Below are 19,280 nucleotides of genomic sequence, written 5' to 3'. Positions count from 1 at the left end.
TAACAGAAACAGATAGCTCAGTTGATTATGAGTGGGATATATTGAGAGGGTTAGCCCTCGATAAAGTCCCTTTCAATGTATCCTATTACCTATAATTAACAATTGGTATTATTTTATAATTACATTGTATTGCTAATTAGTATTATTTACTAGATTTGGCTATTATAGAGTTACTTTGGTGATTTCATCTACAGGTATTTTGGTCAACATGCTAAATTACATATAGTCGTATATTTATACATGAGTAGATTCGGTTTTTTACATTTTCGGCCTCTACCAATATAACTAACATAATATCCAATTAAATAGCATGTACCTATTTTACTAAGGCTATATTAAAAAAATATATATATATATATATTTTTTTTTTTTTCTCCCCCATTTCACAAACATTTTTTAAACTAATGACACCATTAGTACAGGTTGAAATACTACACTGTTAAGTCTGGTCACATAAAAAACTATTTAAAGGATTAAAGGATGGCAGAATAGTGTTTAATATTATACTGGATTGATTTTTAGCATATGTTTGTAAAAAAATGTTTTTAGGATTATGATCCATCTCTCTTTGTACAAACAATTTCAGTGGACAACTAAGAGTCAAAATTATCAAATTCTTGTGAAATTTTTATCTAGACCTCAAGATCAAAAAAGTGGAAGCAAATGGAATCATTTTTAGTTTAAGGTGATTTTCTGTTTTTCTTTAATTTTAATGAGTAATCAATATAGAGAAAATTTATAACTGAAAGTGATTCTCTTTAAGATTAGTTTATACAGAAAGTTGAAATATAAACATAATAAAGTCATTTTATTCACATTTTAAGGAAATGACAGAACAAAAACACACATTTTATATGAAATGAAACTGTTGAAAGACATATTTGGATATTAGGGCAGTTAAGGCTCAAAAATTTAATTTTGCATACAACTTAAAAATAGATATTTGTTTTTGTAAAAAAAAAATTGTACTGTTATGTGTGATTTTTAAATACTAAGATTATTTTATGTTTTAACTTTAGAATTTAAAATCACACATCTCAATTCTCACCTTTTTTATAACTTCTAAAGGTTATCTGAAATGTAAAATCAAGCTATGAATTTAACTTTCTATGTAAAGATAATGAAATGTGTAAAAAATTGTATTTAATTTGTATTCAATGTCTAATTACTAACTCTGTAGTCAACTGAACTTTGAATTTTAATAGTTCACTAAGTTGTGATGATAAAAAGCATCCTAAATCTTTTGGCTATTTGCATGTAAAATGATATAAGGCTAAGTTAAGTTTGCAAAGTGTGCACACATGCATGCATTTATAAATAATAATAGCTTGTTAATTATTAACGAAATTTGTTTTGTTTTTTGGAGTCAATGAATTCTGTAAAACTGCAAATTGTCATATTAGTCAAACATTTCTTAAACAATGAACTGCCTTTCCACTTTTCATGATTTAACTTATCACTAAAATTTATATCTTTCCATCTAATTTTTGAATCAAGTATTTTGAGAATTCTTACAAAACACTAATATATTCAAATCTGAATTTATATTTTATAACAAATAGCTATTGTTAATTTTTATGTTGTTTTTTTTTTTCTTTTAAAAATTCAAGGGACTTTTTTTTGTTATTACTACTAGTTTTCAAACAGCAAATTATAATTTAACCAATGCCATAATAATTTGTAGCCGTTTTAAAACAGGTCATCATTACTGCCATATTAGTGAGTTCACATAATTATAAGGCAGGGACATATTTTCAATTTTCATGATTAACTGATTAACATAAAATACTAGTATATTCAAATATGAAATTCACATTTGATAATTAAAACAAAGCCGTATGATCAAGTTTTTTTTTTTTTTTTTTTTTTAACTACCCAAGGACAGCAAAGTAGCAAAGGCTGAAAAGTTATATTTCAATGCAGCATTGAAACAATTTAAGAATTGTACAGATTTGTCTTGAGGGTGGGCAATTTAGTCTCTCCAGTGACAGAACGACTTTTGGTCATGGCTTTGGATTGCACTTATTATTTTAGTATTAGTATTAGTAGAGGCATTTGATGCAAGAAAGCAAGCTCATGCAGCATCAGCCAAAAAAAAAAAAATAATAAAATAAATAAATAAATAAATAAAAAATAACCACTTCCACTTCACCCCTCTGTTCATTCGAAATACCTGTCCAGCTGAGCCTTAAACTTATTTAGGCTATCAACTTCGACGACAACGGATGGAAGTCTATTCCACCAACCAACCACCCGCTGGCTAAAGGCAAATTTCCTCACGTCTATCCTACATCTGTCTTTTCTCAATTTGAATTTATGCCCTCTCAGGTGATTATTCTGAGCAAGAGGAATCCCATCAGCATTGAGCATGCTCAAACCATTCAAGGCTTTATACACCTCTAGGCACCGGCGAGGGGATCTATCAGATCACCTCGCCGGTGCCTAGTCTCCAGACACTGTAATTTGCAAAACTTAAGCCTTTCTTCGTAAGAGCACCCCTTTGTTCCATTCACTAATCTTGTTGCCCTTCTCTGTACTCATTCCAGCATCTCTACATCCTTCTTGAAATGAGGCCTCCAGACCTGTATACAGTACTCTAGGTGTGGTCTGACCATTGCCTTATACAAGGGAATAATCACCTCCTTATCCCTGCTAGAAAAATTTATATATATCATCGACAATACACCATGAGCTACTCTTGCAGCCCGTCTGCACTGCTCAGAAAACTTCATATCTGCCTGCACAACAACCGCCAGGTCACTTTCATTCTCTACCACAAAGTTGATATGTTGCTCTGGGGTTGCTGTTTCCCATATGTAGTACTTTACATTTGTCAATGTTAAACTTCATTTGCCACCTCTCAGCCCATCTTCTCAACCTTTCCAGATCCTGTTGCAGTAGCATAGTGTCAATAGTGTCCTTGACAACCCTGCCAACCTTCGTATCGTCTGCAAACTTGGACATTAAGCTTGATATACCATCATCAATATCATTTATAAATACAGAAAACAATAATGGACCCAATACTGAACTCTGAGGGACTCCACTAATAACTTTAGTCCACGATGAGCAGTGTCCATTGATTACCACTCTCTGTCTTCTCCCCCTCAACCACCCCTTTATCCATAGCAGCAATTTGCCCCCAATGCCACACTGCTCCAATTTGTGCAGCAGTCTTCCATGTGCAACAGTATCAAAAGCCTTTCTAAGATCCAAGTATATAATATCAAAGTTATTCCCTGCATCCAGTTCTTTTGTGACTGCATCATAGTATCCAATCAAATTGGTCAGGCAAGACTTCCCCTTAACAAAACCATGCTGTGTCTGAGCTATGACTGAAGTCTTGTCTAGATGATCCTGCAGTGCTTCTTTAACCAGTGCCTCCATTAATTTTCCAGGAACAGAAGTTAAACTAACAGGTCTATAATTATTTGTGTCGCCCTTTGATCCTCATTTGTGAACTGAGGTCACATTTGCACATCTCCAGTCCATGGGTACTTCCCCTGAGTCCAAGGAAGCTCTCATAATTATGGCTAAGGGTTTGCTTACTTCCTTTGCTGCCTCCTTTAATATAACTGGATAGATCCCATCCACCCCAGGTGCCTTTCTTGTATTTATCTTCAACAATTTCTCCTCCACTTTACTCTCAGTTATTACAAGATTCTCTAGCTCACTGCCAGAGTTGAATACACTTCTGGCATTCCCCTCGCTGAATAACTCCTTATGTGTGAATGCCGATGCAAAATATTCATTCAGTTTGTTAGCTACCTGAGCAGGATCATCAACAGTTGACCCATCGATATCAAGTGGACCAATCTGATTCATCCCCTTCCTTCTAGAGTTTACATAAGTAAAGAACTCTTTGCTGTTTTTCTTTGCATCCCTTGCCAAAGATTTCTCGTAATCTGCCTTCACCTGCCTAACCTCCTTTGTAACTTGGTTACAGATCAACTTGTATCTATCATAGGCTTCTGTGTCACGTGTTAATTTGTATGTATCCCATGCATTTTTCTTCTCTGCCATATGTCTCATTAGTTCATCTGACATCCACTTAGGCCTAAACCTTGAACAATATTTCTTAGTTGGTATGTAAAGCCTAGTAGCTTCCAAGATAAGTTCTTTGAATGCTTCCCATTTTGAATTTGCTTTTGGTAACATCATCAGTTGGTCCCACTGTATAGAATTTAAATACTGTCTCAGTCCATCGTAGTCACCTTTACGAAAGCAATAACCCTTCCCTTTACCCCTAATGGTAGTTACCTCTTTGAGTAAATCCCACTTCAGCACACTGTGATCACTGCTACCTAGTGGTTCATTTACCTGCAGATTCTTAATGCATGAAGAATCACTACTGATAATCAAATCAAGAGTATTACTCCCTCCAGTTGCCTCCTGAACATGCTGATGTAGAAAACAATCATCCAATAAATCCACAAAAGCCTTGCTAGTGTGTGAGTGACCAGCCCCCAAATTCCAGTTAATATCTGGGAAATTAAAATCCCCCATTATAAGACTCTCTGATTTACTGGCCCACTCTATTTCCCTGTACAGTTTCTTATTATACTCATCAGAGTCATCAGGCCTACAGCACACTCCTACTCTCAATTTTGATCTCCCAATGCTTATGTCACACCAAACTGACTCGACACTGCACTGTCCAGCAATGTCGACTGGCTTCACTTCCTTGGATTTTATGTATTTCTTAACTAATAGCATAACCCCTCCTCCCTTCCTACCCTGTCTATCCTTTCTGTAGACATTGTACTCCCCGAATTCCAGTTCTGCATTCCTTATATCTGTGTGACACCATGTCTCTGAAATCCCCACAATATCTGCCTTTGATGTTTTGAGCAATACCTCAAATTCATCAAATTTATTTACTAAACTCCTAGCATTGGTGTACACGCAAGTATACCTGCACCTGTTCTTTTTCTTAGCTACCCTAACACAACCTATGTGTTTATTTGTACCCCAATGATTCCCAGCAGTCTCTGAACTATCCTGCATGTTATTTTCCAGGCTGCGGCTCATTCCAATAGAAGCAGTGCAAGAATCACTTTCACCTCTGCCAGTGGCTACTGTTAATCTATTAGTCCTCGTATCCCCCCTAGCTAGCAGTTTTCCGACCCACCTAACACTGCCTCGATAGCATCAGCAAACATTCTTGCACCCTTTCTATTTAAGTGTATCCCATCCCTGTAGAAGCAGTCTCTCCTGTTAACAAGTACAGACCAGGCTGAAAAAAATTCTACCCCTTGAGCCTTGCACAATCCTTCCAGGGCCGAATTGATCGACAGGGCTCTCATCATATACTCCCACCTATCGTGTCTGGGCAGAATTGCAGACACTTCAAATTCAACCCTAATTCACGGCTTTTTTTTCAACAGTGAACATCTCTTATATAAGAGATGACACCATTATCCACAGGTCAATTTAAATTGCCAATACTGTTTTATACACATAGCATCACCAAAGCACCCCTAAGACAGAAATTGAATGCAGAAATGCATATACAGCAATACTCCACCACATAACACTGATAATTAGTACTGAAACAGTTCCGTGTTATGTGAAACCATGCTGATTGAGGTATAATTATAAAGGGTTTTAATTAAATGTGTAGCAGAGAAACAGTCTATAAACAAATTATAATAAATCTATAAGCAATTTGCACCTTGTTAGCCAATTAAAAGGATTTGAAATAAAAAAAATATTGCAAAAATTTTATTAATGAAAAGGTAACATCATGAGAGATGAGGAAGAAGTTTTATTGTTCGTTTGGGTATTTCAATAATAAGGTCTGGTGAAGTAGTCTTCTTTTTCTCGGCATACAAGTCTTTTTAGAATTGAATCCCATCTTGTAAAATTTGCTGTATCTTGATGCTATGTTCAACATCTGGATTTCCATTCATAATTGCCTAGCAGGCCATGTTAACCTTCCGAAAATCTTTCTCCAATTCTTCTGTTGAAAATTCTTTTGGTGCCACTTCAGTGTTATCCACTTCAGAATTGTTTTCCTCTTCTTCATATGCAGTTTGCTAGTCAATTTCAAGGAGAGTTGCTGTTATGTTGTTATGTTATTTGGTTTTTAGGAGCATTAGCAACTAAGGCCATATTGCTCCGGGATATGCGGTGGTCATTCCCTGACTCAAGGAGAGTTGCAACCTCTAAGTCATTTGCATGTGAGTCAATGCAGTCATGTACATTGGTAGCGTCCAAAGTTTTGAATCCTAAGTCTTTTCCAATCTTCACAATGTCTTCGGCAATTGTCTAAATCTGTGATTCAAAACCTGTGAAATCATTAGCCAAATGGGGCAAAATATGCTTCCAAACAGAACACATATTGTTGGCAGTGACTTCTAGCCAAGATGCAAATATATTTTCAATCTTATTTTAAAGGGGTAACAAATAAATTGTGAAATGAAAAGTTTGAAAAGCTATCACGTCGTCTTGTCAGGATGGAATTAAGAATACTTAACACTGCTGCTGACTGCCTGAGGGTGGGCAATTTGCCTCTATTGGTGCATGTGAGACAATAGAGTTGGCACCACAGCATATATGTATGTGTACCTAGGCTACTACAATGCAGCTTATATGTAGAGTACATGTCTAGGCTATTGAATGAGTTTTAATGTGTACAATAAATTTTTGATTTAAACTTAATTGAAAACTGTGTTATAGTGAAACCTGTGCTATTTGAAGCATGGCTAAGCAAGGTATTGCTGTATTTTTAAATCTGAGGACAAGCTTTTTTTATTAGTTTTCAAATATCAAATAATAACTAACAATATCATCACAAAATCTTGTTTTAAAATATTAAAAAATATTTTTAAAACATAAAAAGGGTTATTTACTGAATATCAAAAATAAATATTCAAATCAAAAGTATTGAAATATAAAATAGTATTTCACTACCATGCATAAAAAATTCATTACTTTGGAAACTTGTTTTCTGTCAGCACTAAAATTCCATAATGCCACAAATACTGGATTACACTGTTAGTATTGGAATGATACCAAAAAGAAATTTCACACAGTCTCCATTATAAACAAGTTATATTACATTTTGTATTTTTTTTTTAATGCAGGCAATATTTCCTTTCTTATCCTAAATGGAAATGCTATCAGACTTATTGTGGCATTTGAGTATAAAATTGTGTTTAACCAAATAAACAACACAGAAAATAAGAAAACCAATTCAAATTTTGTGGTCTGTTTCTCTTGTTTTTAGGTAAATCACAGCATATTTGGCAACAGCTATCCTATCTACTTAAAGTTAATTATGATCTATTTTAGTGGTATTTTTTAGAGAGGAGAGAAAAAGGAAGATATATTTGTGATATAATAGTGATATTTTGAACAAAGTTAATTATTTTTCTGTCAACTGGTTTCATAAAACCTTTTTACTATGCATGTGTATGCTGGTTATGTAATTTGTAAGGTGGACTCTCCAACTACAATTTTCAGAAATAAACAAACTTAATATTTACCAGCAGCTTGACTGTGTACAATGGTGGTCACATCTTCAGAAGAAACCTCAACTTCTGTCAATGAATCTACTGATGTATCTACAGATGTATCTACTGATGTGTGGTCGGACGATGATGGCTCTTCAACTGATGGCTCAGGAGATGTACTATGTGAAGTTTCTGACATTTAAAGAAAAACTGCCTTAAATTTGTGTCAATTTCAACCACAAAGGATAAATTATATGTATACTGAAACTGTGACCAAATCAGTTACACAAATGGGTGCATATTTTGTTTAAAGACAAATTTTCCTATTTGTATTTAAAAAGCCAAATATTCAGATGGAGAGATTTATAAGTAAAAGTCAATAATTATTGAACTTTTTTCTCCCTACAGGAAAAATTCCTGGATGAATTCATACAAAAATACTTGTTCAAAAGCTATAAAAACCAATAAACCAGTTAATGTAAATTTGAATTTCTATAAATTTCTATGTTCATCCTTTGTATACAGCATAAGTGCACTACACTCATTCAGGCATATATAAAAAAGTGGGAAATCAAGTGCACAGAAATTTGAAAGAAGTTGCATAAATGTAACTGGTATACTGAATTTGTTGAAAACAAATCCTACTACATCATACAGTAAGATATAACAATAATAAGGGTTATTTACCTTTGGCTGATCAAGGGGAAAAAATACAGATTTATCTGTATTTTTTCAAGATAAAATTCTTGAAAAAATCTTCAAAGAATTTCAAGATAAAATTCTTTGCCTCAAAAGTAAAATTTGCTTAAATCTCATGAGAACATTTCTTTTTCATTGCATTTCTGCTGGTATCTGATATGATTTGAGTGAAAATTTTTCAATGCTTCACCTATTAGTAGATCCCTTCCCTAAATGATTCCTATGATTTTAGTCAACCAATCAGGTATTTACAAAAATCATTCTTTAAAAATGAAAAACTTATTTTACCATTACTTTAAAATATAAAACAGTACAGCTGTTGCTGATAATACTATCAGCAACAGCTGTACTGTTTATTATTTTTACATTTACATGTAAATTACATGTACTGCCTAATTACAGAAATTTACAGAGGAGAGTTCCCCTTAAAATTAATAGGATACACTGGCACTGTTCTTACGAGATTCCTGGGCATAATTGAACTTTAAAAGCTGCAGCAACTTTCAGTTCCCATCAGATGAGGTATAAAGAGCTCAAATATATAAAGTTCCTCAAAATTTAAAATGGCACAAACAGTAAGCAATCATATATTCTGAAAGCTCTCATCAAATAACTCAAAATCGAAGCTAATAAATCAGCATAAAAAAATTTATTTAATATTACAAACTGAAGTAAAACTTATTTACCCAATATAATAAAATCAATGTCCATCCACTGTTAACTTCTTCTAAGCATTTGCTGATCCTCTCACAAGATGGAGTAAGATGATCATTTCTATAGTCACCAGCCAGCATTTTCCATGATGTAAATGACAGCTGCTGGTCATGGAATTGCTGACCTGACTCAATTTTAATAAAACTGTACTGAAGAAGCCAAGGGTGTGGTCACTAAGAAGCAAGACCCTCCTTACCTAGTCCACTTATCAGGAAATGCCAATCATAGTACTTAGAGCATTGTGAGCAAAATATGGTGATCTCCACCTTGTTGGAACGATGCAATTCCAATAAGATATAGGCTATAGTGTTGATTGTCAAGCTGCACTCTCCCCAACTGCACAACCAATGAGATATAAGTGTAGAGTGTATTCATGTCAAACGACACCAAGGGTTCCCCCCATCTCCACATTGCTTTCATTGTAGGTGTACCATTTTGCCGGGAAGGCCAGAGACTTAAAAGTGTATGGATTTTGTAAGTGTAGTGTCATGTATTGTTGTTCTTCTAGCCATTTAGCTGCTGGACCCCTATTAAGGTCCAATGTTGCCCACACTTTGCCCCATGGAGGCAGACCAGGTATCCAGTAGATTGAAATTTATACCCTGGCAGGCCCTGCCACCTAGTTCCCTGAGATTTCAAATGGCTAGGGCCTAAAAAAAAAAAAAAAAAAGTGGGCATGATCGCTGAGGTAAGTTGGGCCAAGAGGGATTTGTGTGCGTAAACGTTTGAAATTTAGAATTTGGACCCATTTGATTGTTTCCCCCCTCTTTTTTTTTTTTTTTTTAATCAATGTGTGGGGAGTACATTTAGTGTACTGACAGAGTAGGGAAGGGGAGGCTGAAGACTGGGATGGGAAAGACAGAAGTATGGTGACAATAGGGAAGGGGACCCCAAGTGATCATTGAGGCATGCCCATGCCCACCAATAAGATATAGTGGCATGTTTTGCAATCCAGGAAGACATTTCTAAAAAAAAAAAAAAAAAAAAAAAAAATCACCAGTTATCGTCCATTAAAAAGTGTAGGCCAACAATTCAAGTAGTATATTGTCTGTCCTATCCATCTTGGATTTTTTACAGCCAGTGCATATATTATTTATTCACATTTCTATAGCTTTCTTAAGATTAATTCTTAAGAAATTAATAGAATTCATATTTCTTAAGATTAATTGTAAAAAGCAGCCTCATCCAGAAAAAAGTATGATAGTAAGAATGAACTGACTATCATTCTACATATATCCAATTACCAAAATTATAAAAGAATCACTAAATAGTGAAATGCTGATACATACTCATTCTTGCATTCACTAATGAAGTGCATGATAAGATAAAAATGTAACTGATAATAATAGCCTTAAGAAACTATACAAACCAAAGTACAATCACTGTGAAATAACTACACACTTCACTGCATTGGAACATTATAAAACATTGGATATTTAATTATAATTAAAAATGTCCATATTATTTAAACAATTGGCCAAACATTTCAGAAAACACTGTCTCTCTCATCAGTGGGAAACATTAAGATAATTATCAATTTGTTTCTGTTGATTCATCAGATAACATGCAAGTCATTTTCTGATAATTATTCTGTTTTTTATCATTGATGAAGAAGATACACAGTTCTCCAAAATATTTGGGTAATTGTAATAATAAATTAGAAACATTAATAATTATAATTAAAACATCCCAATGCAGTTCAGTATGCAATTATTTTTGCAATAAAAATAAAAAATGGACTAAAATAAAAGTAGTAAAAATAAGTCGTTCATGACTAGATAAAATAACCAGATAAAATACAAACATAAAAGCTGATAAAAAAAAAAAAAAAAAAAAAACACTGAAGTCTACATACAGCTTTTGAGGATTCCAAGTCTCCTCTTTTCAGCCTTCCTACTGCTCCTTTGTTCAGCCATGTAGTTATATAAATCACAGATTATGACGATGTATTGTGGAGCAACTAACAGATGAACAGTAACCATGGGTATAGTACAGTAAATGGGTATACATAACATGTACACACTTGTAAATTATTACTTATAAAACCATGGCACTCTTGCATAACAGCATTCAGTGATTTTTCTTGTGAATGATGGCCAACACGTTATTCTAATACATAGATTAATAGGGCATGCATATTTAGATACTCGTTGAAAATCCTCTCCAAGACCTTCAACGAGTACCTAAACATTATATTACTGAAATATAAACATAACAATGGCTATCTGTACAAAACAAAAGGAAAATATTCAGACAGCTTAAACTAAGGTTAAAAAATAATTTCAGTGTATTTAAAAAACAAGTCATCAAAATCAGCCTGAAGTACTTTTTTGACAGTTTACTAAACGCTGTCAAATAACTAACTAAGATAAACTGTATTCTGTAATTACCATATTTACTAACTACAACACTGTACATGTAAAAACTGCCTATTTTTCTGAAAGTTGTTTTATTCAACAAACAAATCAATTAACCAGGAAAGAAAGAGAGCTCAACAGAGAATAGCAATAATAATAAAATATGTTTTTTGTACTATAGTGAAGAAATGCGAAATGTGGCTGTTATTGTGAGTAAAGCTAAGGTCAGTGATGCTAGAACTCGATGAAACAATGTATTCAGAATTACTAATCAACCAGGCATCACAATTATTTTTATAACCATACTAATTAAAATTTAGCATGCATATATGGGCACAATCCTAGTTACTTTATGAAATATTTCAGTCTTCTCCTTTTAGCATAAAAAATTAATGCTACTTTTCCTTTTGATTCCTAGTTTCATAATATGATATGTACGATACGAATTTATTCTATATAGGAATATTTACAATGGGAACACAAACATGAATGATGCACGAAGTACTACAAAATAGGTTATCAGAAAATCTAATTAAAAACAATAATTTGTTTTATATATCTTAAGGATATATAAGTGTTACTGATAACTAACTAACTAACTATATCAATATAGTAAAGGATATAGAGCAGAGGATACAAACAAATACAGGGTCCAGTCACATTATTATCACCACCTATCTAGTATCCAGAATATGCACCTTTCGCAGCATGCACCGCAGCCAGCCACCGTGGGAGGGACTCAATAAGTCTGCGGAGGGTTGCTATGGGTATCTGTGACCATGCAAACTGCAGTGCACCCCGGAGTTCCTGTAGGTTCCTTGGTGGAGGATCCATCCATCTGATGTGTCGATCAAGGTGGTCCCATAAATTTTCAATTGGGTTATGATCCGAGGAATTCGGTGGCCAAGGAAGTAGCTTGACGTCTTTGTTGTGCTCCTCAAACCACCCACGGACAATTCTGGCGACATGGCATGGCGCATTGTCATGCTGATAGATACCATCGCCCCCAGGGAACATGGTCAACATGTATGGGTGTAAGTGATCGGCGACGATCGATAGGTAACCATTTGCGTTCAGGGTGCCCTCCAGAGGTATCAATGGACCTAAGCTATGCCATGCCATGAAAACATCTCCCAGACCATAACGCCACCCCCACCAGCCTGCCTTCTGCCAACAATCATGTCTGGATGTCTGTTCTCGGAGGTTTCATGTCTAATATGCCACCATCCATCCATCCACTCTGTGAAGCAGAAACTGATTTATCAGAGAAGGCCACCCGTTACACACTCGGCCGGGGTTCAGTGTCAGTATTGCTGTGCAAACTGACGCGCTGTTTGCAATGAATGGCCATCAGCAAGGGGCTGTCACCAAGCGTCTACTCCAGAGTGCAATACACAACAGGGTTAGCTGCACTGTCATGTTGGAGACCTTTCTGGTGGCCCCACAGTTCATTTGGACAGCCAGTTGAGCAACAGTAGCATGCTGATTGGTCCTGACCAACCGTTTCAGCCAACGTTCACTTCTGGGATCAATGGTGCAGAGAGCTCTACAACTGCCACGTCGGGTGGTAAAAACTGTCCCATTCGTCCAGTATTGATACACTTTTACCACTGCAGCACGTGAGCATTTCACAGTCTGCTGTTTCGGAAATGTTGGAACCCCTTGTCCGATAGCTGACGATCATGCCTTTTCCCAGGTCTGATAGGTTGCATGCTTTGCCCATGACAGAGGCTCTTACGGTGTTCACGGATGCCGAACATCAAGCCTTATATGGTTGCGGTGTGTGAACTTGACATGTGTGTTGTATGATTCGTTAGGGTTGTGATGATGTCCGTATTGGAGGGGGGGGTGTTCATAATATTGTGACTGGACTCTGTACAGGAACTCCTTGGCTTACGTAATACTCAACTTACAGAAATTCGACTTTACATAAGTTTTTGCCGGGCGGTGCAAACTTAAAAAAATCATGAAAACATATTTTGCATCCTGTAGGAATATATGGAGGTATCGTGAAAATATTGTAACGTAAACCCAATAACACGTTTTTTTTGTTTTGTTTTTTTGTAATTCATTCCAAGTCTTTGGAAGTTGAAAATTTCGCTATATTACTAAGCTATTTATCTCTCTAAAAGGTCATATTTATAATGGAAATTGCACTACCCTTTCATCATTATCATATGTTCCTGTTATAAGAATCAATTTTGAACACCTTTGTGATATTTTTCTAAAGCATGTTTCTGGAGGTCACGACCATAAAACAATAAAAACAATTTGCACTTTCTGGTTTATTGGGCTTTTCTGTTAGTGCATCTAATTATAAACAGGTAGTAAACTTGATCTTATTGCATTTGCGATAATCCTGATAACTGGAATTTTGTGGGTTTTTACGTTATGATATTACGGTGAAATGTGTTCCCCTTCACCAAAATCTTCGACCATATAAAAAACAAATTTTCAGAAACTTCTCTTCATTCCTATTTATGTATTACAATGATGAAGGGAAAGGGACCAATGGAAAGTGCAAGTGCTGGCAGTGTCGGGAAACTGCCAGCACTTGCACTTTAAGTGTATCCCATCCCTGTAGAAGCAGTGTCTCCTGTCAACAAGCACAGACCAAGTTGAAAAAAAATTCTATCCCTTGAGCCTTGCACAATCTCTCCAGAGTCTAACTGATCGACAAGGCTCTCACTATATACTCCCTCTATCGTGTCTGGGCAGAATTGCAGACACTTTCACATTCAACCCTAACTCGTGACTTTTTTTCAACATTGACCTGTACTTGTTGAGTAAATCTGCAGATCTCTTACTCTTAATGTCATTAGTTCCAACGTGTACAACAATATCACCTTTTGTGCCCTTAAAAGATGATATCTGGTATCTGATATCTGTTGAAGAGGACAAAGAAACTGTTTACACACTTCAATATTTTTTGCAACATATTCTAATTCACGAATTATTTCGACTTTTTCGCAAATAGAGACTTTTTGTTAGCAGACATGTTTCCAAAGGAAGGGTTTCGTTTCTAACTGATTTTATTTAAAATTACAGTAAAGTGCACTGTGTACAAAGTTCTTAGAAGTCCTGAAATGCATACAAAGTTCTTAGAAGTCCTGAAATGCATACAAAGTTCTTAGAAGTCCCATTGACAAAATTCTTAGAAATATTATTGTAAACTGGTTTCACTGTAATAGAAACAATCAACAGCAGAAACAATGAATTCAAATATATGTCAGCTAAGCATGTGAAAACAAATATTGGCTGTTAGTTTAGTGAGCACAATGTTTTCATGCTCATTGAATACAACAGACAGTTATTTTTTGATTACCATCATTATAAATATGATATTTGTATTACAAAGGAGGTAGTATTATAAGAGGAAAAAATTAATGTGAAATGTTAATAAATATTGGCATTATAAGCATTGAAATAAGATTTCCATAACCAACTGCATAATCATTTTTTTGTGTAATTGTGGATTAGTTTAAACATACAGATTATACAAAGTCTACTTAATACTGCAAAGGAGTCTCACTTGACAAGATTTTCTGCCATTCACTCAAAAATAACAGTGATATATTTGGCATCTTTAACCATCAAAGCAGGTATTTTGGTGTTGACTGAAACAGAGTTTTGGAACAGACTATAGAATTTTGTTAAAATAGTATAGCTAATGTTTACAGATTTTATGGAAGCTTATAGAATTTTGTGTAATGTAATATCCTGTTCAAAAAATTTTAATAGAATAACTCTTATTTTGATAATAATTTATTTTAATTAGTCAACCTTACTGCCACATGTGTTGATTAAGAATTTTAGCTATAGAAATTTGTTAAAATACTGTAGCTAATGCTTACAGAATTTGTGCAGTGTAATATTCTGTTCAAAAATTTTTAATAACTCATTTTGAAAATTTATTTTAATTAGTCAACCTTACTGTCAATATGTGCTGATTATAAATAAAAATATATAACTGGCAGGAATTCCTGCCATGACAGAAACCAGCAATGTCATATATATATATATATATATAGAGAGAGAGAGAGAGAGAACAAAGTGATTCATATTATTTTAAAATTTGAAAATCCTTATTTATTTGGATAAATCCAAAACAAGTATTATTCTTCTATGAAAGACTAAATTAAAATTTTTCACATATTCCTAATTAACAGAATAACAACCCTGGTAAAATATTATATAGCGTGCAATTTTGAGTATCTGAGCAATTCAGTGTATAATCCTGTTTATTTTTTAAGAGATTTGTAATCTAAACCTTTTTTGTTACATTTATAACAAATTTTTTGAATCTGATATTAAAATTGTGCATAAAAATAGTAATGTTTTTATAAAAACATTACCAAACCAGTGTACTTTTAAAATAATCATAAGTTGTTTTTATTTGAGAACGAAAACAACTATTTTGCCTACATGATGAACATGTAGGCAAAAATCAGCTACAGAAATCAGCTTTCAAGCACAGAAAGGTACTTATACCTATTCACTCTTAACTAGGTATTCAATAATTGCCACAATGTTACTGAAATGTACAGTTCACTTTATTGATGGAAGGTGTACTAACATCTTATTTTATCAGAAAATACAATTCTACTTAAATAGTCATCCTCTATCTTTAGACATATTAACACAGCAAATTCAAAGTGAGAATGCCGATCAGTGTCATCTGCTGGAACTATTTCAGAAAGGGCTGGAAAATGTTAATCTGTCATTTTCCTTCTTGTGATTTGCTTCATAAGGATGGAGCAATAAGTGCTTCCTTTCCAAGTGTCCATGATGTAGAAGCAATTGACTCTTAGGCTGAGAATTTTAAAATGAGGTTTAATTAATTTTATGATGCTGCAGAAAAACTGAAATGAATTGCCTGAAAATGCAGTACAACTCAATTTTGCATAGCAGTTTCAAACAGGAAGACTTAATTACCTTTTATGCTTCATTACCAATATCTCATTTCTCTGAATTATGTAAGTTATCATGAAATTTGACAACTGTGCACATATTTGATTTGTTTTGTTTCACACAGGAAACAAAAATCAAAATTCCATTCAAGAATTACTTATTTGCACTTAGACAATGTAATGACCCAAATTTCATATATGGTAAGTTTAAGCTATTTTTATAATAAATAAATAAATAAACTACCTACATGTTTCTCTCCTCACGTAAGTAACTATCCAGCTGACCTTTGAATTTACCAAGCTCAACTTTTTTTTTTTTTTTTTTTTTGCTAGTTGTTGCCGCATCGGCTTCTGTGGCCATAATGCACCTCCCAAGGTTTCTGCAGTACTTTGATCCAAACCCGAGGCGGGATTTGAACCCGCGACCTTTGGGTTGGCAGGCAGGCACTTTACCCACCTGGCTAGCCCGGTCGGCACCAAGCTCAACTATTTACAGAGGTAACTTATTTTAGTAATTAATTCCTGGCTAAAAGAAAATTTCCTACGGTTGCATCTAAATCTCTTTCCCAGTAATTTGAATTTATGGCCGCTAGTTAATAATTAATAATTTATAACAGTTAAAAATTTTGCCTTCATTTAGTAACTATTTCTGCTCAGCTTCTTACTGACTTCAAACAGGTCTTCTCTAAAGTGCCTGGTTGCCAAGCTCCATAACCCACATATAGTGGGATATGACCTCATCCCTCTAATATGAAATAAATCACTGATAGGGCACCATGGAGCCCTTTGCCAACTATCTACACTTCTTGGAGAATTTCATGTCCACCTATATCTTAATGCCCAATCCCTTTATTTCTCTATTGTTTCAATCCACCAAGTGTATAGATTATTTCTGCTCCAATTGTACCCATGATCCCAATGTTCCAACTTATACAGTAATACCTCTTGTTAGTATCAAGTTGAATGCTTTTCTAAAAGACAAATAAATAATGCCAAAATTATTTCTTACATGCAGCTCATGAGTGACTGTTAAGATAGCAAACCAGATTAGTAAAACATGACCTCTTAACAGAAATGTTGTATATCCTTTAGAATTCCATTTCTATCTAAACGTCCCTGTATTGCACTCTTGATCACTGTCTCCATGATTTTCACTACCACTGAAGTCATGCTAAGCAACCTGTAGTTACTTCACTCTCAGAACCACCTTTATATACTGGCAACACAGTGACACTTCTACAATCCAAAGAAATACTGCTAACAAAACCTGTAACCACTTTCTAGGAAAATGTTAAATTTTTAACAAATTCGTAGTTTCTGAATTTTGATGTGCAAGTTGAAATCTATATTAAATCCCTTTCTTTTGAATAATTAGCATGACAAGTCATATATTTTTTGAGTCTGTGGAGAGATATTTTTTAATACACTGTATCCTTTATTTTAGTACAGGCAAGTCACATGATGTTAAACCAAGAAAACAGTCCTAGGCAAGTAATAACTACACATTTTCTCCTTGTTCAATCCGCCTTCCAGGAAAGTCAATTGGGGTAGTCACTGAATTGCAACGAATATATGTGAGAATATGCATCTCCTCATTTCTGTACATACAGTAAATAAATGGCAGGCGCAATGATTGATTCCAGCATTTTCAGTTACTTGGCACTAGTAATGGTAAATTCAAAGAAAAACATTTTCACAATATCCCTGAGGACATGACACGCCATGCCATTAGTCCTGCCAGATTCATTACTACGTTCATGTGAATATTTGGATTCTCAGGGGATTAGTATACACAGTGTGCTGGTTCACAGAACCAGCAAGTTTTGAGGCAAGGCCTTGCTAAACACATACAAAATGTGTGTCCTCATCACACAGAATTCAACCTAGCAATTGAGATTATTACTGCATATACACTTTCTACTTTTCAGTTTCAGAATTTGGTCCTGCAAATGTTTGTAACAAGCAGCACTGTCTTCACATCTTCATGTATGAGATATCCCAGAATGCTATTTGTGCATGTCTTCCACAGTACCATCAGCCTCAAACTGATTGCAAATCCTCAAAATTTAGTTGCATTGGAGTCTTCAGTTAATGTTACAAATCTATCTGTCTGCCTCTCACACCCTGACCTTGAAGGTCAAATGAACTTGTACCATCTATGTTCTACACTGCCTCATGGGTAACAAATGCTTGATGACATGTGTTTTCTTAACATGGTAACACCATCTGTCACACTAAATATCTTCTTTCTCTGGATTATTTAATATATACAGTAAATGCTAGTTAATTTTATTTTTGGTTATTGTTATGAGCAACTTATATTATAATCAAAAATGAAAATCCAAAACCATTTATATTATAATGGTATGTAAATTCTGCTGCTTTATATGATCATAATGCCAGTATGATCATATAAAGCGGCATTTATTATTTACAACTCTGACCATGCCGAATGTTTATGACCTTTCCCCCTGTCGTGTGAGTGGTACCTTTCAACCTCAAATTCCTACCATATTTCTGTAGCATTTAGGAAAAGCAGGCCAGTGCCTGTAAACTAGAGCAAGTGAACAATCAAGAAAATTATGCTTTTGCTATCAGGCTATATAGTTGGGGAAAGGATCAATCTAACTTAACTATTGTAAAGTTTTACAACCATGTATGACAGGTTATTGGTGTTTAGTTACACTGTTCAAACATTTGAAGTTTTCCCACAAGTGATCACATTACCTCACAGAGTGCATATGTGCAGTGCTGTATTCACTGTAGCTTTCCATGAATAGACTTGAGTTTAGTTTGCAATTGAACTGCAAACTATTTTTTTTTAGAATAGAAGTGTCACAGAAATGTAGGCATTTAAGTTTGAAGAAAGGATCAAAATTCTAAGTGCTCATGATGCCTTACCCTAAGCATAGTGAGAGAAAAGCTGTATTAAAACTGTTTCACAGCCTCTTTTGTATAAACTTTTAAAGAATATAAAATCACAATGTAAGAGTGACTGAGAATGACAATCTGAACAGGAAAAGAAAAACATGTGAAAAGAATGAACTCGTGGAAGAAGTGCTTCTGAGATGGTTCACAAATACAAGATTAAAAAATGCCCCTATCAGTAGAAATATTCTATGTGAAAATGCAAAGGAATTTGA

General features: G+C 34.5%; 1 protein-coding gene across 2 annotated transcripts in view; it reads right to left on the bottom strand.

The window, feature by feature from the left end:
• LOC150090147 (uncharacterized) overlaps positions 1 to 19,280 on the bottom strand; it is a 105,188-nt gene that overhangs the window by 19,800 nt on the left and 66,108 nt on the right. For both annotated transcript variants that reach the window (XM_090368970.1, XM_090368969.1), the window contains one exon: positions 7,491 to 7,649. In XM_090368970.1, the coding sequence (XP_090225096.1) occupies positions 7,491 to 7,649 (159 nt within the window). The remainder of the gene's footprint in view (positions 1 to 7,490; positions 7,650 to 19,280) is intronic.

The sequence above is a fragment of the Mastigoproctus giganteus genome, chromosome 2, assembly GCF_048544385.1.
Source record: "Mastigoproctus giganteus isolate SK-2022 chromosome 2, ASM4854438v1, whole genome shotgun sequence".
NCBI lineage: Eukaryota > Metazoa > Arthropoda > Arachnida > Uropygi > Thelyphonidae > Mastigoproctus > Mastigoproctus giganteus.
Note: the sequence above shows the minus strand (reverse complement) of the source record. Positions and strands in the feature narration are given on the sequence as shown.